At 35.9% G+C, this 25,418-nt stretch overlaps 1 protein-coding gene across 5 annotated transcripts in view; it reads right to left on the reverse strand.

Annotated features, from left to right (window-relative positions):
- Positions 1–25,418, reverse strand: part of KLF12 (KLF transcription factor 12) — a 461,389-nt gene that overhangs the window by 145,804 nt on the left and 290,167 nt on the right. For all 5 annotated transcript variants that reach the window (XM_082365992.1, XM_082365991.1, XM_082365989.1 and 2 more), the window contains one exon: positions 11,883–12,429. In XM_082365992.1, the coding sequence (XP_082222118.1) occupies positions 11,883–12,429 (547 nt within the window). The remainder of the gene's footprint in view (positions 1–11,882; positions 12,430–25,418) is intronic.

Genomic DNA, 25,418 nt, shown 5'->3' on the forward strand with positions numbered 1-25,418 from the left:
AGGGGGGTTGGCAGATGAGAATCTCAGAGGGTTTCGAGCATCTGTAGATTGGTAATGCAAAATCAGTAACTTCTTTTCCTAAGGAAAACTACAGAAAGTGAAATGCTACAGTTTTTGTGGCTATTGGGAATACATAAAAAAATCTATTGAGACAACATTTCAGGGGACATGAGTTATAAAAATAAAAATTGAGAAATATACCTCTCCTATATTTTTCTTTTGCCATTTTTATTCACTATTTCCTCTCTACACACAGCAGGAAGAGTCATATTCACAAAGGATGTAAGAAGTACATCTAAACTAAGAGTTAAAAAGTCTTTCTCTTTCAGAGAAGGAGAATCTCAGGTCCTCCCCTATAAGTAATTCATAGTATATTCACGTATGCAATGTATATGTTATACCCTATGCCGTGTGTGTGTGTGTGTGTGTGTGTGTGTGTGTGTGTGTGTGTGTGTGCGCACGCGCCTTATAGCCTAAGATTCAGTAAAGCTCCACTATTCTTCATTCTTTACGTACCCTTCATTCTCTGTCCTCACTGTTCACTCTTTTCCTTGGCTGGAATACTTCTGCCTACTCCAAGTAGCAAAGCCTTATGCTTCTTTAACTTTCACGTCAAATGCTACCTACTTTACCTTTATTATAACATATGACTTCCTCCAGAGTCTAATTCATGTTCTTTGCAGATTTACAACCTAAGTCTCTGGAGGGTTTCCTCTGTTTTAAAGGGCTCTGTGTTTATAGAGGACTGACAAAACATCTACTCCTAACAAAGGCCACACCAGAGATGATTAGGCAGCTCTTGGATTTAGCACAGATGAGACAAAAATGCAATCATGAAATTGACAATTCCTTCTAAACGCAGAAAATTTGAAGCAATTCAGCAAAGCTGTTTTAGATTTGTGCTTGGGTTTGCTTAATATACCTTTAAAATTAGAGATTGGTGGAAAGAAACGAAATCTTTGTTTTATGGCTGCAACAAACGGGCCCCACCATGGTAAAAATGTCATTTATTCTTTCTCACAAAGAGACATTCGGTGCATAGTGCAAATAAAAGTAGCATTTTCCTTCTACTCAAGGTTTGTTAGATGAAACTTATGTTTTTAAAATGCACTGCAAACACCAAAAACTGATTGTACCGTTATCAGCTTTTAAATCAAAACAGCTTGCTATCTGGTAAGGACAGGAGAACTGGTTGATTTATTTCATAAAACTTCATGTACAAAGAGACACTGTCTATGAACTTCATGGAGAGAATACAGAGTCTGGAGGGGTAATTTTTATTACAATTTATAGTGGGATTATCCATACTCCACAGTTTTCAGATTTTATTGAGATTTTAATGGTAGTGTGATGCTGACACAGTTAACTGCAATGGGATAGGAGGTGTAATTTGTTTCACCCTGACTGGGAAATGAAATTGGCATTACTATTACATAAGAAACCTCACAGACTCTATTAATTGCCTAGATCCAATCAAAGCCATTATTTATCCTAGTTTCACAGGTAAACTATTTTACCTGAGAGTAAAACAATAAATAAGAACTGGCTGTAATTTTCATACAGCAATATCTTTTCATTAAGACTGTTCAGAAGCCATAAGAATATGTCTCACCCACAGGGGTTCAACTCCAGAAAACATTAAAACCTAAATCATATCAAGCATCTATAATGTACCACCAAATATTATTCTTCAATATTAAATGCAATGAAATAAAACAAACTTGGGAAACAGAAGAAACAATATACTCAAAAACACCAGGGAATTACAGATGGCCCACTGACATAAGAGAGTAACAGCTCTGGGAATGATATTCATTCATTCTGCAAACATTTATTGTTCATTGTGTGCCAGACACTGGACAAAGCAGTAAGGCCATGATATAGATACCATTATAATAAAGTTTTATATTATATATAATATATTTGAGCCAAATATATTGAGCCAAGAGAATATATTTTACATATATGTATATCTATGTGTAGGTGTATATGTATGGCATAAATTGTAATACAATTTGGTATGTGTCTTTCTAGAAAAGAAGGCATCTGAACCAGGTCTTTTTCCAGAGAAAGAAAAGGCCGTCCAGGAAAAGGAAACTACATGGATAAAGGGAGAGTTGTCATCATGAAAATCCATGGAAATGCTGGCTGAGACATGAGACATATTCAGTGGAATGGCAACAGCCTGGCGGGGAGGGGTGGTAGGATCCACACTGTGGGGATATGAGGAACCCTGCTGGTTTCCACTTTATGTTGTTGCTTCTTCTACCTCACCATACAGGGAAGGGTTCCTTTTATGTTTAGAGTTTAGGACTAGAGACCAGCACTGGCCATGGCATTCTAACTGAGCACCTCATATAAAACACTGCACCTACATTAATTAATTCATTTGTTCATTCACTAAGTATTTACTGAACATTGACTACTGTCAGGCACAACGCAATGTGTTGGAAAAATTGTAGCTAATGAGGCCCAGATGGATTTTGGGAGATGTCAGCCTATTTTATCCTGTGAGTGAGGATTTATAATAATATATACTGCATTATATAAGCAACTACAGTTCTTGTCAACAGAAAAGTTTATTCTTATTGTAGGTCACCCCAGTCCCACTAGGTCTTTCTCGCACTGAGAAACTGAGAAACCCATATACCATGGGAATATCTTTCAAATTCTACTCCATTTCTACTGAGCTTTTCCTAAGTCCCTAGCTGTTGAGAAGGCAGTTCTCTGATGAATTCTCCAAGGGCTACTCCCAGTTATCAGTTTCACCAAATTCTCCTATTTTCTGTCTTCCTGCAGTCCTGCTGTCCCAGACATAACTCTCTTTTTATTTTTTCTCTATGACATTCAATAAAACTTAATAGTTCACAAGTCGGCATATACGTGCGTCCACTAACCCAACAAACACAATCCACAGTTACAAAAAGAACTAAGCACAGATACATAGAAAGTAGCATTTTACTTCTACTAAACAGAAGTCACATACAAATGTGCAGGATGGGAAGTAGGACAAGTGAGTAGAAGGGATGCTTCTTAAAACAAAGTAGATAAGTTAGGTTTCAAATTCATGTTCAAGTTTCACTTTAAAAGAGCATATTCACTGCACTCCCTGACAACCCTAAACCAGCTGGGAAAACCCGAGAGCAATCACAGAAGAAATAACTTGATTCCATAGAGTTCCTCCAACTCTTTCCGTTCACATTATTTTAAAATTCCACCACTAGATGGCAGTACAAAGGCTATCATTTTCAATATAGGTTGCTTAGTTCCATAATACATCACTTCTGGGATAGGTGATTTGGTTACCTATAGAAGAGGAAGAAGAATCAAGCTTCAAGAAAAGGTAGAATGGTGAAGGGTGGAGGGAGATGGAGAAGGACACCTGGGAGAAGAAAGAAGACAGAAAGGGAGGGGAGATGGGAGAGTGCGAGGGTAAAGAAAAGAAGGTGGAATCAAGAAGGGTATTCGAGAGGGAGATGGAAAAAAAGAGAAAGGAAGAGGGAAGAATCTGAATTAAAGGTGACGGAACTCCATGTAGTCTCGTTCAAACTTTTTAGACAGGAACTACAGTAAGAAATACATATTTCAATATGACTCAGTACACAGACAGTATACAGACACACACAGTACTGCATTTGCATGTATGGAAGTAAAAGTTTCATGATATAATACTTATTTGGGTGATACTCCCATATTTCTTAATCAATTCCATCCTATTTAATTTCTTTAAAATGCTGATTATAAGCTAATAAACTGATTTCAAGATTCATCAACAGGAAAACGACTCACAGTGTGAACAGTATCATTTTAGTGTATTGTACACTAAAAAGCAGGCTTTTAAGAGAAGTTATTTTAAAAATCGCCATAGTGACATTTCTGGCCATATAACTGGTCCATAAAACATTTGTTGATAAAATGAAGAAAAACGATGGTGAAGACACCTGGTCATGAAAAACACATACAACTGGCCAATGATCAAAGTAGCATTCTCCCCACATGAAGGTGGCTGGAGGAAAGATGGAGTACGTGATGATTATTCTGTAAATTGGTAGCTCTTCTTTTATTTATTAGAAAGAAAGACAAATATCCATTTGTTCTTTTGTAAAGAACACAAAGTGGAAGAACAGTTAATCAAATTCTCCATTAACAATGGAGAACGGGCAGAGAGAAGGGGCTGAGAAAATAGTAACAGAGCTTGGAATAGAAAAAGAATTATTGTTGAGGGAGTGAGAAAAAATCGGGAGACAGAAACCACAGCCAGAGGGTTATAAATAATTAAAAAGCCAATTTAAAACAGTGCTGGCAAGGATTCTAAGACCAAGTTTCCCTTTTGGATCTTATATTCTTCCTTCTTTCATTTGTTCTTTCCAGGTCTTAAGAGTCACTAGGTAAAATGCCCATTTGCAAAAAATAACTGTATCTATATAGATATATCCAGATAAGGATAGATATCTATATCTCTCTATATATAGATATATCCATCCAATAACCAAAGGTTTCTTGCAATGAGTATATAAGTCCAAACATCATCAAAAGAATCCTATAAATATCTGCAATCTGATATGTAAAATAAGAATTTCCTTGCAGCATAACAGCACCTGTACTATTTGAAATTAGAAGCTTTATATTTAAATAGAACATGACTTCAGGAGAGAAAAAAGTTGTTCTTAAAAAAGGAAACTATAGAGGAAAGGAAAGATATTATATTTCAAGATCCAGTATGTTAATGTTCAATGTGTTAAATATTATCAGAGAAAACTTTTCAAGTGTGGTGAAAAATGAACATAGAGACTAACCTTAGACTAAATACTAGTAATATATCACATTTAAGCATCTATCTATTTAAATATAAATTAGACCACTTTATCCTAGGAGGCACTTGACCTAACAAATTAAAATGGTGTGCTAGGTATCACTTAATAACAGAATGGACACAAATTCCACTTTGGTAACCCCTTGCTTTAGCTACTTTATCTATTGAATGGGTTTGTCTCTTGTCTATTATCTTTGCTTCCTTACATAATATCTACCTCTGAATGAAGTATCACCTCTCTCTTAATGTGGATCGCCTCTGCAGGCCATACTTTTTTCTCTTCTTTTCCCCTTTGTAATTTTATTTACTATTTAACTGTGTGGGGGAAAAGCCAAACTCATTCCTTGACATTTTACAGTTTACATTTACAGTTTTCTCTTTTCTGCTAATTCTCTTAGAACAGTACATACAATTTCTGTCTCCTCTCTCAAGACAGTTATTATCATCAAATTTTAGACCTAACCCAGTCTATGCCAGACAAAACAGGGGAGTCGACAGATTGTGGGTATTTCAGATAAACAAGAGCATATAAGAAGCCATTTTTTTGATGGAATCCATTCAACTTCCTATGGGCGCCCAGAAGTGAAAAAATACAGATAAGTTTCTACTCCTTGTTGAAAATCAGGTAAAACCAAACAACAAATGACCAACGTTTCTATATAAAATATTCTGACCTGCTATTTAAAATTCAGTTTTTCATAAAAATTGGCTGCCTTTCTATTTGACATGTTCCTGTCTTATAATGACAGTAATAAAACACTCAAGTCCTATCAAAATCTAAATTCAAGAATAATAAGCCAAAATTCAGCAACCATCCATTCCTGCTTCCCAATAAGCAACATTAAAAAATTAACAATAAAAGATTGAGTAACTAGATGGTTTGTCAATAAACATTAAATTCAGATTTAAAATAGGAATCTGTATCTAGTAGTTATCATACTTAATTAAGCATAAGTAGAATACATTTACCAAAGGAAGCTGTGGTAGTTCAATCACTCAAGAAGCCAAGACAACCATATACATGAGCATAAGTCAGCTGCCCTGGACTATTCTGATCCTATGGACAGATGATACCAGGAATCCATTGAATGGTGAACTAAAAGAGGACAGTCATGTGTAAGGTAGACAGGAGAAGCAAGTCTGTAACAAAATGAACCTGGACCTGAAATGAGATACCACAAACATCAACGTTGGGAAAGCTGACAGCAGAAGAAAACTGGCGACACAAAGAGATCTGAAATGGAGAGTTTCATGGGAGCAAAACTGCAGTTGCATTAGATGGTCAGGAGCTACAGTCATAACCTCCAACCAGCTCTGCAGCAATCACTGCAATGACCAGATTTCCCTTCACAAGTATAAATGGCCTAGGACTAAAAATACACTTGTGGCTTCTTTCTGTGGGCTGCTGAGAAAAGCAAAAGCCTGTAGGAAGAAATAGGGTTTGAGTATTTCAGATTTGCTCACAGCCACAGCCCTTTGAAATTCCTGAACCAGTGCTATGGGAATAAGGTATAGTTTTGGAGGATTCCTCACTTCATCTAAAAATAATAGAAAAATAACACGCTTTCATTAAGGGAGATGACGAAAGAAATGACATGCCCAAATGGCTGCTGGTTTCTTAACAGCAGTAACAACAGGCTCTCGTCAGACATCTGGGGGAAAAAGTACTTTAAACTCAAGGATCTTATCCTATAAATATTTGAAGTCAGGAATAATGCACTTATGACCCATAATGAGTTATTTTTCAAGTATGACATCATTATAAGAAAAAGTCTTGATGCAAGAAATATGTTTTGTAAAACTTCTGGTAGGCTGGGCTGCCAGGGTTGCATTTTCAGGAAAAAGAATGTGGTTGCATAGGAAACGAGCTGAGCTTTTACTGCTGGGCAATCTCCTTTTTTACAGCCACGGGGACATCCAGTGGGTTTGGGTGGCTAAGGAGAAGACAATATGGGGAAAGGGGGAGAAGACAGACCAACAGACCATCTATATAACGTAGCAAAGAAGGATGCAATAGTGGTCAGGGAAGAATACTGGGCAACAGTGAAATACCCAGCTGGCTTTTCAGTTCTGGCTTTTTCAAAGCCACCGGTCAATCACACCTTTGCTCGAGCCTCGTTCCTGGGCATCAAGGTGATATCACCTGTTCCTTTAGCTCCATGGAGAAAGGACTAGCTCACATATGGGAGGGAGAAAGTAAATCCATTTTTTTTTTTTTTTTTTTTTAAGCTCTTTAGTTGGATGGTCACAGACTGGCTACGGCCTTGCTCTTTAAGTGTTCTGCGTTTCTGAAATGTAATATCTATTAATATTCAATTATACAAATGTCTTTAAACAACAAATTATTTGGGGGTTACCTTTTTCTTTTAATTATTCTGTACATTCCAGTAAGTGGTGAATGAGAAATGTTTGATCTTATATTCATATTAATGCTGGTATCGTTTTTATAATTCTCAGTGGAACCCACATTTTGCTGAACTCCTGTTTGCTTTTCATTGTCAATCCTAGATCATTATCTGCTGTTTTTTGCATTTTCTTTCCTTTTCCATTATGTATCTTTTTTCCTAAAACTTGTGTCAATCTAATAAATTGTCTTTAGAATTTGGGTTAATTACTGCAAGATGCAGGTTACTTCCACAAAATTATACATGCAACTAATGTGCAATTAACAATTTTGCTTCTGTAATTCTTCCCTCTCTAGAATTACCCATTTTCAACTGTCTACTGGATTATTCTTGACAGAATACAAATATGCTATACTTTCTGCCTCTTTTAAAATTCTCCCTTGAGAGCGTAAATGCCTCTCCAGCTATCATGCCATTCCTCCAAAACTCTTCCAGCAAAACTACTCCAAAGAGTTGTCTAGACTTTGTCGCCCCTGCCTCACGTCCCATCTGAACATGAACTCACTTCAGTCCGCCCTTTGTCCCCACCACTCCACTGACACAGTGTCACCAATAAACTCCATCCTCCCAAAATGCTCCATTCTTAGTCCTCATTTTGTTTGGCCCCTTAGAAGCTTTTGATACATTTGATGAGTCCCTCTGTGAAACGCTCTCTTCACTTGCATTCTCTTAAACACTCTTTCCCTCACCTTAACAGGGGATCAAAAGGAAGGAAGGAAAAGAGAACCATAAAAGTGCCTACTTTTCCATCAAGGCAATAACAAACAAAGAACAACTTTGCTTGTGATTTGTTTTGACCTTCTATGCTTCCTGCTGCTAAATATCTGTAAAAACTAATGAAAATCTCCTGGGAAATCTACCAAAAACTTCCCCAGGCTGAACCGAAATTCCTTTACAAGGTCAAATCATCCCTTTAGGGTCTTGTTTATAAATAACAGGTCTCAGGTTCTGTGGAGAGCCTTCTACCCCCCAGCACTATCACTTCGAGGGGCTAACTGCTACTTTGTCCTGTATCAAGCAGAAAAATGTCCTCCTCTGGAGACCTTCTCTGACAGCACCCCTCTGATGGCTCTAGTCTACACTGTGTTTACTGTGCCTTCCAGAACATCATGCCATTTTCCTTCATATCACAGATTACATTCAAGACCCAACTGAGATCTGTTGGTGCCCTGGGCTAGCTGACGACTTGCCATTCCTTTAGACCATATTCCATAAATACTGGATAGGCTGGAGTTCTCTCCTCATTAGAATGCTTTTTCACATCCGAGCATACCGTGCGGAAGTTCCAGCCCACCACACTCCCAAGCCCCGAACACCTCTTTCTGAGCATCACAGCAAAAACATTTTTTCCAACCACATATAACACCCTGTATGAAAATACTTCTGTCATATACAACTTTCTCTCTCTTCAGTTATAATTAAACTCTTTGCCCTAGGCACATCCATGGCTGGTCTACATTTTAACCCAACTCTGTCCACAGTTATCAGTTAATTGTACGATTTTTCTGTTTGATGTCAAAATCTCCCAGTAGACTACAAGCACTCAGATAGAAACAGCATCTGTTTTGCTCAACACTATGTCTCTGGTGCCAATAAAATGCCTGATCCATAAGAGATGCTCAATAAATACTTGAATGGACAAATGACTCAATTCATGTTATTTTAGATACAGATGTAATCATTCACAGTCCCTTGTGTAGTGTCATGTAAGGTAATCTATTTCTCTACCACAGACCAGATATGTTATACCAACTTTGAAGGTAATTAGCTAGTACAATCACCTACATTTATAATAGTTTTGTATTTTTATTAGTAGCATTTTGAAAAAACAACTCCCCTATTGTATTTTCTTTTGCTCATCCATACCAGATATACAAGTCCTATTTGAGAATGGAAATAGGGCTCCCTTTATCACCCAGCCATTTCATTGCTGGCCCAGTGCCCAGTGCATATATGTAAAATAAAGACGTGAGGAATCACTGAAATGCCCTCTCCTTTATTCATTCTGTGAGGTAGGCAGGCCTCTTCCACTAGACAATTTTACCATCATCTAATTAATCAATTAAACAATAAAAAAAACTTATAAAATGCTGTAGCAATATTTGTAGAACGTGGGGATTATAAAAACTTTATATAAACTAATAAACATAGAAAGTATGAGATTTTCCAGACAATTCTCATCCTAAACTCTCATCCCTTATAATTTGTTGTAACAACTTTGAGAAGCATTTCTATACCAACTTCTTGGAAGCAGTTTTTCACTTTTAAATTCAATAAGTCTTTTTTCCTCCAACTTTCTGTTTTTATAAGACAGAGAAAAAATTTCTGAACATTATTGCTTCAGGTATTTTTTCTGGGGGGGATATAATAATGATAAATAACTGCAAACATTTATTGATAGTTGATCAGTGCTAGACATTTACACATAAGCTCTTACTTTATCTTCCCAATAATCTTCCAAGATATATACTGTTATTCCCATTTTATCACTGAAGAAAATGAAGATTAGTGAAATTAAATAACTTTGCCCAGTTACTGCCCAGTCCAAAGCTGGAAGTGAGGGAACTAGGATTCTAACCCATACAACCTTGACCACAAATCTCATGCTGTTAACATCCACATTATAGTTTAGTGTGTTTATGGTTATATAAATGTTTACTCTTGATATGAGGAAACTACTGAATAGAAAACACTGCATGAAACTAACAAATATACTCATGTAGAGAACAAATTACAGCATGAGTCTTACTTAACACAGTTCTTCTGCAAAGATAAATTTTCCAGAAAATTAAATTTTGGCAGTAAACTTTAAATAAAAGTAATCTCTCCCATAAAATAATGGCAAATAAAAGAGATATCTCTTTTGTTTCCTTCATTAGAGCATGAAAATTATAAAAACAGGTCATGAACAGTGTTAAAATCCTTATCAATCGCCTTCACAATAAAAGCAATATTTTTCATAAGTGTTATTGCAAAAAGATTGGGTTCTATGGTGTACACATATACACATATATAATGTAATACACGAGGTTATAATTTTTCTAGTTGTTAATTCCTAATTCTTAAAAAATTTAAAGCACATCTGTAAATTATAAAAGAAAATAAATACCTAATGTGGCCTTTAGTTATGTTATTATTATTCAAATCAATTAGCTCATTTGGATCAGAAGTATTAGTAATATCAAAGAAGGTTTGACTCAAGAAAAATCTATGTAAAGACTCACTTCTTTTTCTTCTACCTGCTCACAAAGATGGTGGTGGGACTACTTCCTGGCCTTTGCCCATAAAAGCACCAAAAAAAAAGAAAAAAAAAAGAAAAAAAAAGGTTGTCAGGTAAGCAGAGCGTCTGGATCTCAAGTTTGCAGTTTAAACCTCTGACTGCTGTAAAGCACAAGATTTTTCACGTGGTAAAACTGGGAAGATGAAATTTGTCATGTGCTATGAAGAAACTCACAGCAGATAAAATAGTAACTTGCAAAAGATGAATGCACAATTTTGTAATGTATGTTTGCAAAAATTTCTCCAAGTTCACAACCAAATGTTATTCCTATGCACTGAATCCTACCTTATACAAGAACCAAAACAACTATGTTTACTAGTATTTTACACGAAGGCAGTGTTTTATGTATTCACCCATCATATTTTAATTATGGGCCTCGGAAGTAATATGGTATCAAAGCAAAAAGTAATGCACTCTAAGTCTTAATCCATCGTCATTTCTAGGCTCTGAAGACAAAATACACACATATGAGTTGATGATTATAGGCATTTTACATCTCTATAGAAGGGTGGCTTATGTTTTTAGATTCATAGAAAGGGAAGAAAAATCAACACCATGTTATTATTACAATTCCTTCTATTTAAAAATGAAGCAAAAAGAACTTAGAAGAAGAAAAATAACTTCATGATCAGCTGTCTATCATATATAATTAACTTGGTATTATTACATACAGTCATGTAACAAAGTATCTTTCTGTCTTCTAACCCCCAGAAGGAAATATTAATACAGCATTTTGAATGATTTCTATCATATGGAGGCTTCCTGCTATTTAAAATAATAACTTAGACTTGTATGAAGATAAGAACTCAAACTACATAACACATTTGTAGCCAAACATCTAACTTTAGAATTACTTTAATGGCAACTTAATTTACAAATTACTCAAAAGTGAATGATCGATCAGGTTCCAACCACTGGAACTTCATGGAATTTTATATTATTGCCAGACAAGTTAAGTTCCAGTCTGAACAACTGAAAGAAGAAACATCCTGATACACTTTTTAAAAATTTCACAGTGGTTAACCTCTACAAGGGATTTACACATTTACATCTCACAAGCAGTTACGCTGACTATAGATTGAACTTTCTATCTAAGCACTTGAAGGTAAAAATATTTTGCAAAGTTAGGTATTTGAATTCTGACATTAAATGACTTGATATATAGAAATATGGACTAAGTAATACTGAAGCATATACCTATATAAATATGAGGTTATTTTCTACTAAACTGTGCTCTACTCAGCAGTGGATCTGCTGGCTCCTCTGTGCCGTTCTGCACAGAACTTCCTTGGATGTAGTGTGTTTGCCTACGACTTAGGGTCCGCTCACTGAATAAATGAAGAGTTACTGCTGAAATAAATCAAGGCTTGCTTGTGTCTCTTACCTTTGCCATGGCTTCTCCCATCCTCCAAAAGTGGTACGACGATAGTGTTGTTCACATTTCCAGGTGACCGCACAGCTGTGTAGACAACAGGCACCGACTGGACCACCACGGGGATGCGGTGAACGTGACTCAGTTTGTTAGACTGTAAATTCATGGGACTTGAAGGCGGAACGGGATGGATAATGTGCAAAAACTGCTGGCCTCCCACACCAGAGGCGGAGGCAACAAGGGGCCCTGGAGTTAATACCGTTGACGAAGATGATGCTGAAGATACTGATGTTATAACAGTTGGGGATGAGGCTGGACGACTAGAAGACGACGAAGAGGTTGAAGTTGAAGACGGGGAGGAGGCGGACGCTGTCATGGAAACGGGGGAGGAGGAAACGGCTGTGGGGGACGTCCTGGCTTTGTTGATGGACAAGTCCACTGGCTCAGTTTGTGTCTGGAAGTGATCTACGCATAACGGGTCCTCCGGGGGTTCCCCTTTCACATTATTTAGCAACAGGGGAACAGCTTCCATATCGGGGTAGTTGTGGACGTTTGGAGACTGTGGGGAGAAAAATAGAGGTATGATTGATGACTTGAATGTTTTTTAATTTTTCTCTTATTGCTACAGAACATTAATTCGCTCTCCAAATATCTGAAGAACTGCTCGGACAGTCGTCATAATTAAAGTGGAGAGTACAAAAGCACAACAGAGTAAGACGACTGGGAGAGCGACAGACATCATTGTCGAAATCCAGGGAAGTATACTACGGAGGAGAAAAGAAGCCACAGGAACCTAAAAATGAACAGCGATTTTACATAAAATCTTCTGAAAGACCAGTTCAGAATGCAAAATATTATCTTAAGACAGCATAAATACAACCTCTTCAATTAAAAACATTCGCTCTGTTTGTCTGACCCATCACTGCACTTAAGAGTCTCAGTTTCCTTGGTTATAAACTAATGGGAATTTTGATTAGATAAGCTTAAATAGCCTTTCCAGCTCTAAAATTCTACAATTTCATGATTCCAACCCTTTACTCAACACTCTAATAAATCTGCAGGCATAATATTACCTGGCAACAACACGGGGGAAACTCACCACGACATTTCAACTTTCATATTTGGTGCAAGAGCCATCATACCATTCTCATTTTGAGCATTAAAACAGGGCATAAAATTCTCTAACCTCCCACACCCGCTTGCTAAATTACTGAATACAAACCATTTCTAATAACTGGATTATAACAGCTCACAGCAATGAAAAAGTTTTTCTCAAAATAATATACAGAAATACTACAACAGACATTTTTAGGAAATAATTTTAGGAAAAGCTTATTCTGTAAATCTTAAGTTGCCTATGCTTGTGCTGTGTAATTTAAGACAATGATAATAATTTTGTCCAAGTTTGTTTTCATGCTTTCAAGATTTAAGGAGCAAAGTTTAATAATAAATAATAATAAAAAATCCAAGATTCCACCCAGACTAATGGGTTCAGTGTGTTATTACTGAGCATGAATATAATTTATTTTTATACCTATTCACTCATAAATTCAAGAAATAGTTACTAAATGTCTATTTCCAAGGCCTAAAATGGCCCCCAAATTAGCAGGTGTCCGTCTAGCCTTAACAGAGAGTTAGACTACAAAAGATTATTTTTGGTTATATCTAATTTGACCAGCCTAACGTAGACATTATTGTTCTATTATATGAAGACCAAAACTTTTTTTTTTTCAGCTTCACTATGGTATGAGAACAACAATGCCTAAAATTATATTAAATTGGTTCATTTCATTCTTTGTTTAATAAAAGATTTTGGTTTGCTAGTCCCCTCAAAGCTTGAGCATACACTTAAAGGAACAAAACATGCTTCTTCAAATCTTTCTTTATAGAATATAAATTATAGCTCCATTCAGAAAATACAATAGTGCAAGGGCATTTTATTTAGCAACAATGAGAAAAGAAAGAAAATAAGCTAAACAATGGTACCAGATCAACTAAACAGGAAAATGGGTTGATATTTTATTGTTTGTTTTTTTTTTTTGCTTCTAGGCTAACATGGTTACTTACCCACCAAAAGAAAAGAATTAGAAAATATCAAAATGAAGCATCCAAAATATCTACTGCATAAAATTCTAAATGACAAGGTTTCATTTCATGTGCTGAAATTGAGAAATAAGAATTTAGATATTCTCAGATATTAAGAAACAAAAGAAAAGAAACACCATAAACAGAGCAACTTTTATAAAAAGCTATTAGCATTATCTACTCTTCTAACTAGAACACTATTTCAGTCTGTACCCAGTATTATCATTTAATTTCTCTGTAGAACAATGTAGGATGTTTTTTATTAGTATGTCATACCCACATAGAAATTCTTTGTTGAGGCTGTTTTCATAAAATATCCCAGTTGGTTTGTCATTAAAATTATAAAATACGTCATTAAGCACAAATTATCATAGTTTGCTTTCAAATATAGCCTTAATTTCTCTCCAAAATTCTAATTTTGGAAATAGTGACTATTTCCATCACGAATTTTTTTCTTCCTAATTATACTTAGACACAAGGTTCTAACATAGGTTTATAAACCAAAGACTGAGGTGCAATTCATTGTTGTAGAAACATTTCATAAAGTAAATGAAAGAGTGCTTGACAATACAGGAGGTAAACATGGAGCTTATTTGTAAATAGATGGCTTCTGAGGCATCAAGCTTCACTGAGCTTTGCAAACTGCTTAAGACTTCTGTAGATTATGAACACGAGTCCATACTTTGTAGGTATCTGCTTAATCCCTCAGTAAAAAAAAATTTTACTCCTTAAGCTGTTTTACAACAATAGAGGAAGAGCACTCTTCTTGTAATTCTGCTGTATATACCAGAAAGCTAGGAAGACCAAATACTAAGAGCCCCTAGGTGCTTTCAAATACTTGAGAACTATATAGCTTTTGCATGAGCTCAAACCAAAATACAGAAAGTGCTCATAAAAATTAGGAAGGATCAACCAAACCTTTGGACAACAGACGTATCTTATTTGGGAACGTTAGACATGTTATGCATGAATTTATAAGTGTAAACATCACAGACGCACATGCTGGTTCCTATTTCATACGTAGCAGTTGAAATGCAGCCAGCATATCCAAAAACAATGCCTCATCAGTATAAAGAGGACAAAACCCTGATCATACCATTCAACCGTTTACAATGTTGACCTAATATATTCTCATAGCCCATACCAATCACTTCTACTGTGATAATGTGGCCAGTAAACCATCCATAATTCCAGCTTTAAGCTGCACATACGTACACGTAAGACCAGCAATACTGCATAAATATGTTTCCCAAAGAGTTGAGGTATATGCTTCCTCCTCCTTTTAGGAAAAAGAAAAGACCTGAAAGGCTTGATCCTGAAATCATTATTAGAATTCATTTCTTGGCTTTTGGAGAGTGGAAAATGGAAACACATTGGTTCCGAGATATGAATCCATAAACGTGTAGCAATGGGAGAGCAGCCAAGAGAGAGAAGGAAAGCTGGGGAAACCATGGGAAAACACCAAACAAGCAGCACTTAGAGCAGTTAGAAATTAAATAAAAGGACTACACAGATTTGAGAAAGTGAGAAAAGATATGGCTATGTTACCAGGAAACAGCCTCTAAGAGGCAGGGACACTGAAAAGACCAGATATCACAAAGAAATGTTTTATGCACAATTAGGACAAGAAAATTTTGTAAAAAGAACAAAGAAAGGATTTCATACTAAAATTCTGCCCTTGGTCACTAACTACTCTTTTTTTTTTAAAAAAACACTTTTATTATTTATTTATTTATTTATTTATTGGCTGTGTTGGGTCTTCGTTTCTGTGCGAGGGCTTTCTCCAGTTGTGGCAAGCGGGGGCCACTCTTCATCGCGGTGCGCGGGCCTCTCACTATCGCGGCCTCTCTTGTTGCGGAGCACAGGCTCCAGACGCGCAGGCTCAGTATTTGTGGCTCACAGGCCCAGTTGCTCCGCGGCATGTGGGATCTTCCCAGACCAGGGCTCGAACCCGTGTGCCCTGCATTGGCAGGCAGATTCTCAACCACTGCGCCACCAGGGAAGCCCCAACTACTCAATTCTTGATACAACACTGACGGACGGCTCACAGCAGCATCCGCTAAGCACTGATGTTGTTTTGTTGTTTGTTTGTTTTAAATAAAAGCCCATCAAGATTTTTGCCTGGGAGCAGTGACTTTAGCTGAATTTTTGCTGTTGATGACCCTGGGGTGGAAAAGATGATCAAACACTTAAACTATATTTAATATTATCAACAGAAACAGAATTCCTTCTAAGGATGTGAAGACTGAAGGGCATGCTGCATTTTTGTCAAAGAGAATGAGAGTAATTAATTTCATTTTCCAAGAGATGATATAATATTTCTTGGAGGGGGTCCGCAATAAAGTAATTTTTCAGCCTTTCATACCTTAAGAAATAAATGCATAAACACACACAAAAGTCTGACAAGGTAAATGTAACAATATACTTCATTAAAAAAAGGTGTGTGAAAAACCTAAAGATAAATATAAGTAGGATTATACTGCTGCATAATAATATTTCTTCAAAAGTCTGAAAGCCAGTTTGATTCAAAATAATCCACTCAATAAAATATAATGCACAATATTCTAGTGAACGTATTCCCTTCAGTGATCTGGGGATTACATGTGAGCTGGTCTAATGAGATCATCTTTTTCCTGAATAAACGTTTTAAAATGTAACTTCAGCTGTAGACATTTTGTTGAATAAATGCAAAAATGTATCTAAAACTTTCTCTGTGTGAGTACTCAGAGTGCCTGATGTGTTTCCTACAGTCAGCCATTGCCATCAGCTGAATCTTATAACAGTCCTCAAGTGAATATGGGTTTTTAAGGCTTGTCATGTATTTTGATCACCTGGTAATCTTAAAAAGAGAAAAAAAATATATGGACACCACCTCATCTTTGGAAAGCCCTCCAGAGACTCTTACATTTGGTTGAGGACCACTTGGGTAATATTCTGCTAAATGTTATCCAAGATTTATAAGCTGTTTCATCTTTAAATGCCAGGGAGCCAGCAGGCCAGCAAACAGCATTTAAAGCATAAAAAGATTATGTTTAATTTTATCTTTTCAACTTTATAAAAGTTTTTTGAGAAATCATTTCATGGCAGCGTTTACAAGATTGTAGAGTGACTTGCCTACTGTTACATAGCTCATGGCTTCACGGTTTATAAGAATCCGCTTTATAACCTGTTATGTGGTTATTAGAGACAGAAAATTTGATTTGGACACAAAAGACTTGAATTCATGACCTGCCCTGTTACTTATTAGCTGTACAGTCATGGTACCATCATTAAAATTCTCTAGGTCTGCGTTTAGCCACCTATAAAAGAGTAATATTAATTCCAAACTCACACAATTGTTGTAAAGATTGAATTTAGGTCATTAAGTGCTTTTAAGTAATACTGAGAATTGTGGGACAGAAGCAAATGAGCTTCCCCTTTTAGAGCAAAAATTCCAAACAGAACCTGATCTATTACTATAGCTCCATGAACTCAGCATAAGATATATTCTGAGGCAGGATCACATAATACAGCCACTGTAGAGGGGCAGTGTTTGCTAAACAACCAAACAGATACATGTTACAAAAGTAAGCTGAACATGCAGAAATATTGTAAGCATTTTCAGGTTCCACATAAAATTTTAAACAAACACATCCTCTCTTAAAATGCACAAGACAGTCATTTGACATTATTCAAATTTTTTTTTCTCTATTTTTTTTTAGCTTAATTAGATTGGCCCACAGGATGAGCATGTAATAGGTGACGGAATACATTTTAATTGACTAGTCTGATTTGTTAATTCCACTATATAAATATCGCCTATCAATCCATAGTTCAGTTGGTATCCATTATGACAATAATACATAAATATATTAAAATAATTGTTTGGGGATGTTGGCTATTCTTCAACAGTCTTATCATGAGATGAAATAGTAGAGCTTTATTTGTTTCTTGTGTCTCGGTAGAAATTTAGTTTATGTAAGTTTCACTGACTTGGTGAGTAGTTGAATGTGCACTTTCTATGAGAGGTGCTTAAAGAAACTTACTGTGCACTTCATGTAAAAAAAGGAATAAACTGGGCTTCCCTGGTGGCGCAGTGGTTGAGAATCTGCCTGCCAATACAGGGGACACGGGTTCGAGCCCTGGTCTGGGAAGATCCCACATGCCGCGGAGCAACTGGGCCCGTGAGCCACAACTACTGAGCCTGCGCGTCTGGAGCCTGTGCTCCGCAACGGGAGAGGCCGCGACAGTGAGAGGCCCGCGCACCGCGATGAAGAGTGGCCCCCGCTCGCCGCAACTAGAGAAAGCCCTCGCACAGAAACGAAGACCCAACACAGCCAAAAATAAAAATAAATTAAAAAAAAAAAGTAATAAACTATGACTCCATATCCTATTATCATTGAGCTTTTGTTATACTGCATTATTTTAAATGCAAATACACTTTATTTAAAGAGTAGAATTCCTCTTTGTACATGAAATGCACAATAGGTACATGTCTTAGTTTTCCACATTAGTAAATGAAAATTTAAAAATATGAGCACCATGGTTCAAGCAAGCAACCTGCTCAACTCTGACTGGTCATTTTTGCTCAAAGTGTGAAAGGCACCAAACATCAATTTGTGAAGAAACAAGTACTTCGCTTTCCTCTCTATTGTGTTATTTTACTAAAAAGGAAGGCCTATTTTTCAAAATTTGTCTCGCATGGGCCCTGGTGGTCATCATTCACCTTTCTTTCAAGCCTAGTGATTTTTCTTCTTTATTCTTCATGTTAAGAGCAAACTCTTAACTACAACTGCTGTAAAAGTGTGAATTTGTAAACCTGACCAAGAAAAAATTAAAGCAAAGTACACTCAAAAAAGGAAAAACAAATTGTAATTTTTCTAAAAGTACGGATGAGAGAATAAAAGGCAACAAGTAGAAATATCCTACGTTTACAATCTGGAACTTGGTTTCAAAAGTACTGAATGAGTTAAAGAGGAAGATATTTCAATGAATATTTAATTCAACTGCTTTATCTCAATCTCTCAAATGCTGGTTTAAGAAATGATTGATTCCTTAAGAAAATTCAGAACATATGCATAACATAATGGACTCTTCGTGCTTTTACATTTATGTTTTTATGCTTTCACATTCAAATTGAAAATGCCAGCCTTCTAAAAGGATTCAATACAGGCATTTAAATTTATCCTAAATTTTCCTTACTTCCTAGTTATTATATTTTTCCATGACCTATTTATTTCCCAGGGCTTTCATGAATCATATTATTTACCCAAAGCAATCAATTTATGTTAACAGTTGACTGCACATCTGAAATTCTGGTTTGGCACTTACGTGTTGTAAAGTTAGGGTCATACCTGAGGTGGGGAGGATTCTCCTACAGGGTGGTAGAGGACAGAGGCATTTCTATTTGTGCATTTAAAAAATTAATAGCAGACATTCCTAACCAACGAAAAGACTAACAAACTCGTTTGAACATGGATATAATGTGTTACATGTAAATTAATGTTGTGTTCTACTACATAACATAATCATTGAAGACTCAAACGCATTTGTTAGATGAGAATATCTGTGCTCAAGATATTAAGCCACTTAAATCCCACTTACCTGGTCAAATGAGATAACAAAATAGTGTCACAACAATAAATGTCCAAAAAGGAAGTATAAGAAGTTAGTTTTGTTCCTATTTTCTTATAATCACTGTCAAACTGAACTTCAACAAAAGCATGCAAATGTGTCTTAAAAATAAATTTTATGAATCCAACTATACGACATTTTGGAAAAGGCAAAACTATAAAGACAGTAAAAAAGATCAGTGGTTGCCAGGGGTTTGGGGGAAGGGAGGGGAGGGATGAAAAAGAGAAGCACAGGGGATTTTTAGGGCAGTGAAACTCTTCCGTATGTTACTGCAATGGTGGTTACATGTCACTATGCATGTATCAAAACCCACAGGATGTACAACACAAAGAATGAACCTTAATGTAAACTACGGACGATACTTAACAATAATGTATCAATATAAGTTCATTAAATCACTAAAGCTAACAAAGTATTACACTAATGCAAGACTTTAATAACAGGGGAGACTGCGAAGGGGGGGGTAGGGTGGCTATATGGAATTCTTAAGTACAATCTGCCAAGTTATTCTGAAAGTATAAATCTCTACTAAAAAAGTAAAGTCCCCTAATGATTTTAAATTAACTTGAATGTAACATTAGTGCTACTGATTAAGAGTCAATTTTATCTATTATTTTGTTTATAATTCTTTGCAAAATTCATAAACCAAAACTATTATCATAACACTTGCAAATTTTTTTTAAGAGGTAACTGCTATAGACTTATCTTGACTACATCATAGTTAAGTTTTTTCTTCTTTTGGTTTTAAATTGGTATTATTATTCAGTGACTGATGTAAGATATTAAAGTTTCACTACATGTGACAGGAACATGTCTTACAGACTTTTAGGGATAAAAAGTTCATTTGAATCTTCACCCTAAGCCACAGTCTTAGTCAAGCGCCTGAGGCAAATGTTCTGTGCTAGTTACATATTTTAAAATATGCCATAATGTTTACCATTCTCAAACAGATTAATCTTGTCTGCTACCAGATGGACTGTGCTTTCGATTTCACAAAATATTCACCATAAAGAGTTATTTTTATAATGGTATTTTTCATAGTACTGGAATACATCAAATTTCAGAGACTAGAAAATGACCTCAGAGAGGCTGAGATACCCAAATGATACAACTGGAAACCCTACCATATTACAAACATATAAAGCAATAATGCAATCTTTTTATGTAAAGGGAGGTATATTTGCAAAATGTAGGTTTTACTTTTTGGATATTTAAAGCAAGCAAGTAGTCCAGAGAAGCCTGTATATGCTTCTCTACTCATAGAAAATGCCTTTAAAGAGAGATCAACGACCAAGCCAAAACAAGACAAGTAGCAAAGTTGAGAGAAATCCACCTTTTCTCACCTACCCCTGGAATCACAGGGAGCTACCATGGGAACGTGGCAGAAGTAGAAAAGCAATAGTGTTTACATGCTCCAGAACTTGTTCACAAGCAGTGGATTTAATTCCATCCCAGCCCCCTACAAATCAGCAAAATGCCCTCATGCAAACCAACTCTTTTAGCTTCATCTTTTGGCTTGCTGGTAAATGGGGTATAGATGCACGTAGGTCTTTCTAAGGATCTGAGAGGGTGAAACTGTCTAAAGGTTTTTTAAAGTGGTCCCCTGTTAAGGTGCAACTGCCACAAGGCACACATAGGCGTACGTAATTAATACGTTTAGGTGTAGAATTAACTGTACAAATCGAGCCCCTGTTGATTTTACCCATCGAGATGAGCGTCTGAGCAAAAGGGGAGAAGGGGCAGGCTAGAGCCTCAGGGAAGACAAAGGCAGGAACAGGAAGGCAGAACAACTGATCTGATTGAAAAAGAGGACTTGCCAGCCAGACAAGACTCCTGCTAATCAGCTATGATTTACAGTGACAGGGCAAATAGCTCAGTACTCCTCCTGGCTGGGACACAGAATTCTAAGAAATAAAGATTTAAAAAATGATACTAGTAATGCTGACAAGCTTGTAGTAAAACAGACACTTTATTATGCTGCAGGACAGCAGTGTAAATGGATACACACTTTCAGGAATGCTGGTGAGCTGTGTCTCAAGAGTCTTAAAATACCTTAAAACAAGTAATAACATTTTTAAGAATGATACAAATGAACTTATTTACAAAACAGAAATAGACTCACAGATTTCAAAAGCAAAACTTACGGTTACCAAAGGGGAAAGGTGGGGAGGGATAAATTAGGAGCTTGGAATTAACATACACACTCTACTATCTCTAAAACAGATTAACCAACCAGGACCTATTGTATAGCACAGGGAACTCTACTCAATATTCTGTAATAACCTATATTGGAAAAGAATCTGAAAAAGAATGAATATATGTGTATGTATAACTGAATTACTATGCTGTCCAGCTGAAACTTTCACGACATTATAAATCAACTATACTCCAATAAAATTTTTTTAAAAAAAGAATCTAGGGCACTGCCATCTCCCTCTCTCTCTTCTTCCCTCTCTCCCCTCTCCATATATATGTAAATACATCTATTCAAAGTCTATCCCTAATCATTTTATTTTGAAAAACAAAATGCTATTTTGAAAAGCAAATTCTCAATCAACACCAGTGTTGACTTTTAGAAATCACCAAAGAGAATATGCTTAAAAAAAAAAAGTCAAGGAATGTTAACTCAGATTTAGTCATGATTCCTGTGAAATGACCTCATAATTTCAAGTGTCGGCACTGTCAAGAAGCTTTCAAAAGATGGTCATTCTGTTGGGAAGATGACATATGTATCAACCATTTCAATTTTATGCAAATAAGTACATTTTACATAAAATGTGATTTTGAATTTGTTTTGCAACTAATTAGTATATTAAAATATTACAGCTATTAAAGTTAAATTATCTACGAGTTCATATATTCAAGTTGGTTATAAAACTTTCCTTCTGGGATACAGGGCATAACTTAACACAGGGACTTGCCTTTAGACATAGAGGGCAATTTGGGATTTGACAAAGCTGTATACACAAATATTTAACTTTGCCTCATTTACAGGAATAAAAGTTAGAAACAACAAAGTGGTCATAAAAACAGAATAAAATTTGGAACAATGATTTTAACCCTAACTATGAACCAGAATCATACATGGAACATTTTAAAGGTACACAGGCCAGAGATGAAATAGGTCTGGGATATGGCATAGGCACCAATAGTTTAAAAAGCATCACATGCGACTACAATGATAAGCCAAGTTTGAGAAACAATACTCAGTGGCATGGGGAACTATTATCTATGTAATGTTAAGTTTAAAAACGTTAGGATATAAAACTGTGTATAATAAGTGAGTTTAACTTTGTTCCACCAAAATATTTTTACACGTGAAAATAATAAAAAAAAAGGCTAGAAAAAATACTCCAGAATGGTAATAATAACTTCTCCATTTGGTGAATTTGTGGGTGATCCATGTTTCCTTTTTTACTTCTTTCCTGTTTTCCATATTTTCTACAGTGAATCTACTACTTTTTCTTTTTTTTTAAAGATTTTTTTGATGTGGAACATTTTTAAAGTCTTTACTGAATTTGTCACAATATCGCTTTTGTTTTATGTTTTGATTTTTTGGCCGTGAGGCATGTGGGCTCTTAGCTCCCTGACCAGGGATCGAACCTGCACCCCCTGCATTGGAAGGTGAAGTCTTAACCACTGGGTCACCAGGGAGGTCCCGCTACTTTTAAAATAAAAAGAAACAAGTTACATTTTCAGAAAGATAAAAATGAGTAGTGTACAAAACATATTTTAAAGAAAAAAACCTAGAAAGTGAATGGAGGTGTTTTATAATTTTCAATCTGGCTTTTCCAAGATTCTAGTGAACCGTAATGTTATTAGAAGCAAATCACTATAATATACTGTTATTAGAAGAAAACAGCAAATTCTCCTAAAATCTCAATTTGCCAAGGGTGTTACTACTATCAGTCCTAGATTGTTGGCATGGTTATTCTACATAAATTAACGTATCTACCTATATACCTTGCAATTAAACTAAGAAAAGAGTTAAATGTAACTGGTAACTAAAAGTATGCAATTGTAGTAACCCTAGTGGGTTAAAACTATGAATTCTTCTGGAAACCTCAAGCTTCCGCACCACAGTTTACTAGGAAAACATTCTCATACTTGAGAAGCTAATGTCAACAATCACATAACAATGTACAGGTACTACAAAGCTTTGTATGTTTCTGATGAAAAGCTTTCACGCAATAAGTATTTAGTCACCACTACTGTATAATCAGTACAACACTGATAAATCTGAGGATACTGCAAAAGGATTTTAATCTTGACCGTGATAGAAGCAACTCTTCCCCCACCCCAGTCCCCCAGAGCTTTAATGAGAGTTTCACCACTTCTTTAGTGACATTTAGAAAACATGAAACGGTATGAACAATGGGGAATGTTTCATTCAACCTTGTGCTATAAAGAATGGAGGACATTTTAAATGAATTTGAGAAAACAAAACTGTGCTCTTTAAATCAACAAGTTAAACATTAAAATAAGTATTACAGAGAACTTGCAAGCATAAATTAGTTAATTCAATACTAATTAATTGAATAATAATGATTGATTTTTAAAATACAGGAAAAGTAAATATACTTAATATTTACTACAACATTATCTGGTAGAATTTTCTCCTCCAGTTTTATAAATAAAGAAATGTCATCTCCCAGAATTTGAAAGAACTGTCCAGGGCCACAGTGTAATATGGATCTGTGATCTAAACCTAAGAGTGATTCCTAAGACTGAACTTATCCCCCATGCTGCCCTCATCAGCCCTGAAAGATGGAAAAAGAGTGAGAACCTGTGCCTTTGAGAAATATTTTCTTGCAGTTCATGTGAAATTAGTATCTGGCAATATTAAACTGAAAAGAGTATAAAAATGAGTGCTGCTTGGATAGCTGTCTGGTGGGCACCAACTCACTTTCCCAACATAACTAGCACACAGCAAATTGAAGGGCACGAGGCAGGTATCAGTAACCCACATGATAATGTCTATTTCATGTTTATTTCCTATTTGTTTTCACATTAAGTTTTAGGATAACCACAACGAGAAACATCATTCTTAGGAACAGCATCTTGCATTTGGTGCTCTGGCCAAACTGTATGTGATGTAAGTTTGAAAGAAATGAGAAAAGATGGGGGAATAAAATGGAAAAACCAAAGCCTAATTAGATTTGTAAGCAATACATGAGAAATGTAGTGAAAACCAACCAGCTCACCATCTATTTAACTTCTTTTGTTCCTTTTCTTGTAAACCAGACACTCAGAAATGAAAAAAAAAAAAAAAAGCTTCATTTTTGGCCAATGATGCATGTTCCTTGATAAAAGTAGTGTAATAAAGTGTAAATTTGGTAAATGGAACACTAAGCGAGAGGCAAAACGGTTTTGTAAAATGAGTGCTTGCTTGAGTTTTAGTAGAGGTTCTATTTTATGCAGACAGCTTACTCATCATCTCTCTTCCTTTAATTTCTAATTGAAAATGACTTTGATTATGCTTTTGCACAGTCACATGTCTGTTACCACCTCGACCTTTACCAGAGTCTACCTGTCCTGATGAGACACAACTCTTCTATGCTTCCAAAGCACTCTAGGCCTGTGTGTCTTTTCTCTAACCAGGTTGTGAGCCCACGCAAGACACCACTTTATTAAACTCTTTTGTCACCCAGCACCCATCAGAGTCCCTGCAACAAGCCCCCAGTTGCTCTCTGAAGCCCTTACTAATTCTAAAATTCAATAAATCTATGAAACTTAACAAACAGTAAATATACTTATTAACGGTAACATAAAAATTAGCATTGTAAGTTTCCATCTGCCCATTCCTTCATTTAAAAAGAATTTAATTGACTGATTGCCATTTTATTAATT

Source organism: Balaenoptera borealis, assembly GCF_965194805.1.
Source record: "Balaenoptera borealis genome assembly, chromosome: 18".
Lineage (NCBI taxonomy): Eukaryota > Metazoa > Chordata > Mammalia > Artiodactyla > Balaenopteridae > Balaenoptera > Balaenoptera borealis.